General features: G+C 40.8%; 1 protein-coding gene across 1 annotated transcript; it reads right to left on the bottom strand.

The window, feature by feature from the left end:
• Positions 1-874: 874 nt before the first annotated feature.
• On the bottom strand, positions 875-3,544 carry LOC113324540. The gene is made up of 3 exons (XM_026572857.1): positions 2,603-3,544; positions 1,911-2,504; positions 875-1,819 (listed from the first exon to the last, which is right to left on the bottom strand). The coding sequence occupies exons 1-3, from the start codon at positions 3,542-3,544 to the stop codon at positions 875-877; spliced, it is 2,481 nt and encodes an 826-aa protein (XP_026428642.1).
• Between the last annotated feature and the right edge of the window lie 2,492 nt (positions 3,545-6,036).

The following is a 6,036-nucleotide window of genomic DNA, read 5'->3' as shown; positions in this document are numbered from 1 at the left end:
AGTCACCTGTATACTTCTAGCTATGTTTACATACAAAATTCTCTGTCGAAATAATGGAACTTCGGAATGTTAGAGAATACTAAAAATTAGGTGTTATTAATCTTTGCGAGAAGTCATTTACTGTTTGTGGTCAACTTAACCATGTCGGTGATGCAAATGAGGTGCATAAAGATATTTAGTATTATAATAGCTGATCAATCATTACTGGAGACTACCCGTATTTATATCATGTGAGGTACCGACCATAAATTCTTTGTAGCTGACTAAAAAGTTTTTTTTTTGAGTGTGTGTCACCGTATGTTAATTTCGAGTAGAATGGTAAGCTACCCCACTTCGCACCAATTTCAGCACCATTTTTTATCTCTTGAGTGTTAATTTTGTCAATCATGAGGGTGACGTCTATGGATGAAAGCCTCCTTCTTTTAGTTCGATTTGCAGTTAGCATCATTCTCTCGACAACAACTGGTCCTTAGAAACACCATCATCATCAACAAGTGGAGCATCACAAGTTCGAAGTTGAAGACGTTCAAGGTTTACAAGCAACGGAACAAGAAAAAAGAAAATTTCATATTCAAGTAAAGCAACTAGACAATGAGCGGAATTATATATACATGTTGAAGACTTATTTACAAGAGCAAAGAAAAGCAAAAGGTGGAAATTATTGAGGTTTATGATTTCGAGACGATACAAGTTGTGAAGAATCAAGCACTAAAGTACTTTTCCCATGGCCATGGTTTGTTTTATTTTCACTTTTTTTTGTATTTTATTTCTCTTGTCTTCAAAAAAACAAATTGAAAAAAAATGAGACAAGACAAAAATTTATCATTGTTTTTATTTTTTATTAAAAAAAATTAAAATTAATATTGAATACAAATTATTCAAAAGGATTCTCATCCAACAAAAAACTGGTCGGGAGCCTAGAAACAAGTTGGGCTCCAACCCCTTTTTGTACTACCACACTAAGCCTATGAAAAAGAAAGTCCCCAATGCGCACATTTGCATCGTATCTGGACATATAATTGCGAAGACGCTCAATAAAATTAATCGTTTCAACTCCAAGCTCACCGAGAGTAGTAAAAGCCGAAGCCTCAAACCCATAGCCCTGCGATGCGCATTTCTCCAGATACTTGGTGTTCTTACGAATGACAGCATCCTTGAGAGCTTGTCCCAGTTCCAAAGTACGACTTCCTGCAAAGGGCGAGATAATCGTCACATCCAAACAAACATCACGACCATTATCCCAATTATACACCAGAATGTCTGCCGGTCTCAGAGAAGTGCCATTATTAGAAAGAAGTCCCAAATCCGCCTCCTTACGTGCCGGAAGTCCAACCCGATAGCATATGTCTGCAATTGTATCATGCACTAGATCATGTATAAACTTTAGGCATACCTCATTTGCACAATGCACAGCGTGATCACCAAAAATGTCCATTTCTCTCTTGCAAAAGGGGCACATGCTGTCCAGCTCAAAAAGGGGGATCCCAAGTCTGTAACATAACACCGCACTGAACTGCCTCGCACCAATTTTTTGATTTAAGCCAACAATGGGAATGGCCATTAAAAAATCCAAAGCATGCTTCATTCGATTACTCTTCCCAAGCATCGAATCACGTTCAGACAACTTGAAATTGGTAGTCAAGTCCTTATTTACTGCATCAAAATAAACAACCGCCAACATTTTCATAGAATGAGTGGCAGAGCTATCAATGCATATAAGAGAAACAGGACTACATATAGAGTTGAAGGAATCCGCAGCTCGTACGAGGTTGGTATTGAAACCAGTGCGTCTCAAGATAATAGACTGGAGTTCAAGGGTCTGCAAACAAGATGCCAAATAGCAGTAATGCACGGTATCTTGCATCGAATAAACCCCTAGGCCTCCTAACCTAAGAGGCAAGGTGGAAAACCTCTGTTGCAGGGGGACCAAAACCAGGCCTATCACCCGTAATCACATGGTGCAGAAACTTATAAAGTTGAGCGTCTAACAAATCTTGAGCTTCATACTTGTAGTCAGGCATGGTAGTTCGAAGAGCAAAGTATAGACGTGAAACTCCGGCACAATTCCTAAATAAAAGAAGTTCACACTGTGGATCTTCAAGTTTCTCAATTGCATCAACAAGTTCCACTGTTTTATGTACTCTCCTCACAACCATATCAGCATTAAATTGGGCATCAAGACTGAAGGGAGCTCCAAGCAGTTTAACCCCTTTTTCTGGCCTACTAATGTACGGAGGGAAAACACCTATCGTGGATGCTCTGGGATCAGGAGAAGGCCAGAATAACTCTGTTTTCCTGATGTTCAGAAAAATCCCCCTAGCGGCACCTTCATCTTGAATGATCTGAAGAGCTTTGGCGACCATCAAAGTGTCACCAATCACCGTGCCATCATCAAGGTACCATGCTTGCAGTTCTAGCTCACATCGTTTGGCAATACTCAATATTAGAGGGTGGAGAGTAAGAGCAAACAAAAGCAGTCCAAGAGGATCACCTTGTTGTACCCCCTGAGCAGAAGAAAGTACATGATCCATGTAGTAGAGGCGTGCTGGTGAAGCGTAACAAATTCAACCCAACGAGATATAGAGGGACATAAATTACGTACCTCGGAAATCATAGCAGTTATATCAATGAGATTGAATGCATTAGAAAAGTCCACCAACAACATGGAAAGATTATCCTGATTCCTATTCTCTTCTAGCACACGATGAACAGCATGTAAAATCGCCTCTCCACCACATTTAGCACCAACTCCAAACTTGAAATCACCCAGGTAAGAGCTCATTTCTTGGCCAACGAAGGAAACAACGCACTTAGATACAAGCCTTTTCCAAATTGTGCCCACTGCAATCGGACGTAAACCACCACACGGTTTGGTAAGTGGAGTGAGAGGAGCACTAGCCACAAAAGCTCCCAAAACAAATGGACAAGAGCCTGCCAACCACAAGTTAACCACATCCGTAATAGATGCGATTAATTCATCTGCTAAAACAGCAGCAGCCCCACTGAGAGCATCGAGGAGGTGTTGCGCACGGAATGCATCTCTTTTACATGAGGTCCCTTTAGGGAAACTCTTCAATATGCCGAGTACCAACTCCGTCGAAGCTACCATAGCAGTTTGGGAAGGTGGATAAGATGGAATCACCGGCAAACCAGCAGGGGGATGCTTGCATTGAAGTTCAGCCAAGGTGTTCTCATTATTAGGTGCGACTCCACTAAAGGTAAGGGTGCGTATAGAAGCTGCATATAACCCATTTATGAGTTTGTCTCTACATAAACGCAGATTGGTGGCCTCTTGGTTTTCCTTTTTAGCCTTATTCCTTATTTCTTCCAGCGCATTCTTCCTCTCATCATTCATATTAAGAACTTCCTGAATCAACATTGCACAACCATTGGGCCTGGTCCAAATACGTAGAGCACGGTTAACAGACTTGATCTGTAGCTTCTTCAGCGTGCTAGTTTTCTCTTCCTGATCAGAGTTAGTGACGTGGAGGATGCAAACAGGAAAAAGAAGGAGTTGAATCCAAGATGCCAGTTCACCAGGCATGGCAACTACTCTCTGCAAAATATCCTTGAAGGTCCGTGCAAAATTTAACCTGCACTTAGCTGGAATGCTCGAAATGGTGGGTATCTGAGCTAGAAACACTTGTTCAATAACTCGACACACATGGTTGGTGTAGCAAGTTCAACTATAGCTTCAGGCGTGACTATCGGTCTGGCAGGAGCAGCAATACCGTAGATTGAAGCAAGAGGAGGAGCAAGTTCATACGATTCCAAATGAGAGCATTTCTTACCTGTTGCGTATATGTGCATGCAATGAGTGAAAAGCCAACTCCCAAGATGCCGCAATGTAGATTCCCAAGCATGGTAAACATCACAGCAGTTACGAACTCTCTCTCGGCATCTATCAGTCCCCCCTTCTCGTTTGTAATGGAGATTCTTAAGATGATTGAACAGGCACACCTTCTGTAATCCTTTCCCACCAACACCGTTTTTACACCCATCCAAACCCTTAAAGGGACAATGAAATAGACCTGCTCTGTTCCCATAATTAGCATCGGGGGTAGCATTAGCATCAGATATTGAAAGGTTCAGAGAGTTATTTGAACTCGACATCAAAAGAAACCCGTAAACCTTAAAAAACCTAGGAGGAAACCTACAACCAGTGATGCAACAAAAGCGTAAGTGGTAGTACAACAAAACGGAGGAGAAAAGGGATTGGAGACGAAAGACGGAAAGAAGAAATCAAAAGGAAATGGTTTGACCAAATGAAAACCAATAACCTAGAAACCCCTTCCATCGCCGGAATCGCCCCTCCGGGAAAAACGGTCCTTCAAAATGACTTAAAAGGCCGTGGGGAAGGAAAATATATAAGGAAGTTTCAAGCGACAAGGATTTAAGGAAAATAGTTACAAATTGTCAAGGATTCACGAAGTTAGAGAGTTTATCATCAATAGTTGAAGCCGAATACCAAGAAAATGAAGACGAGGAGCGGAAGACGTTTCTATTGGATGCTTCGAGAGCGGTGTTATCATAATTGGCAATCGGATGTGAAGGTAAGTAAGTAATCTCATCCTCGATAATAGTGGTTGATTTCCTTTCTTAGAGATCGTCAGAAAAAGATTTTTACTTCCCACGATTTTGTGGGGTCTCCATAAATTATTCGGAAGGTTTTCTTCCCACCAGTCAACGTATCGCAGGATTTCTCTCTTCATTCCTACCTGCACAATGTGAGAACCATAAAATTACGTCTTTTGAGTGCAATTTCATAAAACCCTTTTGGTGAGGCAGAAGTCAAGGCGAAATGCTTATTGGTCGCTCTCAAACCTGAAATCTTTCATTATGGCATAGGTTGACCGGTCACATTTTCTTCGATTAATCACACCTTGTATTTGAATTTTCTCTTATACTTTTGATTTCTTGACACTAGATTGAGAATCTTTATGTTCATATAGCTCTTTGGATGGTTGCAACGCTGGAACTCTTTGAAGTTGGAGTAGGTTTTGTGGTTATATCTCTAGTAAGCCCTCACGAGACTATAACTCGTACACTAGGGACTCCTAGGGGTTTAAAGGCTTGTTATACATGCTAATTTTAACCGTATTCTCGACGAAATGGAGTTGTATGTATTTGGCTCAATTTAGTTTGCTCGAGGACTAGCAAAGTCTAAGAGTGGTGGAATTTGATAGGTGTAGAATACACCTTGATATAATATCAATTGTTTATGCTTTCTTTGCTATTTTTCTTGTAAATTATGTATTTTACACGTGTTTTTGAGTTATTAGGTACTCTGGAGTCATGCGGAAAAAAAGAAGAAGAATCATTCAATTTGAGCCAAAAGGACAAAAAGGTCATTTAACGAGCAAGCATTATTGCGAGCCTGGCTAAGTTTAAGGGACAACTCTCATTGGAGGAATACTAAAACCATCCAGCTAAAGTTAAGGGGATACCATCTGGGGGTGGCTCTAATGTTGGGTGTCTCAATCCCACCATAACCCTAAAATCGAGAGATCTCCTCTCATATTCATTACACCACCTGAAATTGATAAGTAGGAAAGAAAAACAGCAGCTGCTGCTGTTACTGCTGAGAGACTGGATCGAGAAATTCAGAGAACTGGGTCTGTCAATTGAAGAACAAGAAGCATCAGAGATGGGATTTAAAACGAGATGGAGAGTGTTGTGTTGTATCCCTACAATAATGAAACAAACAGAGAGGATGAAATGGTGAAGAATCATCTCTTGAATCAAGGATTCAAGCCAATCTGTGCACAGAGGCGCAGCCAAATGATATTTTCATTAAAACAAAACTCAGGTTCTAAACAGACTCAATCAGTAACTGACGCGTGGCTAACCATCAACGGTCCACAGCTAACCCAATTACATCATGTCTGAATTACTGAGGCACACAAATAAAAAGATAGGGGCAGAAATACAGAGTAATCTATTAAAGAGGGGACACAACATTGCCTACCCCTGAAAATTGTCCTTGTCCTCAAGGACAAATATAGGGTAATGAGACCTAATATTAGAGAAGTTCTC

Source organism: Papaver somniferum, chromosome 11, assembly GCF_003573695.1.
Source record: "Papaver somniferum cultivar HN1 chromosome 11, ASM357369v1, whole genome shotgun sequence".
NCBI classification, from domain to species: Eukaryota; Viridiplantae; Streptophyta; class Magnoliopsida; order Ranunculales; family Papaveraceae; genus Papaver; species Papaver somniferum.
Note: the sequence above shows the minus strand (reverse complement) of the source record. Positions and strands in the feature narration are given on the sequence as shown.

Excerpts from the sequence above, each read along its gene's own strand:
- LOC113324540 (XM_026572857.1), bottom strand. The coding sequence starts at position 3,544 with ATGCCTGGTGAACTGGCATCTTGGATTCAACTCCTTCTTTTTCCTGTT. Across the intron at positions 2,505-2,602 it reads TAACTGCTATGATTTCCGAG|GGGGTACAACAAGGTGATCC; the intron begins GTACGTAATTTA and ends TCTTCTGCTCAG. Across the intron at positions 1,820-1,910 it reads TTGGTCCCCCTGCAACAGAG|ACCCTTGAACTCCAGTCTAT; the intron begins GTTTTCCACCTT and ends TCTTGTTTGCAG.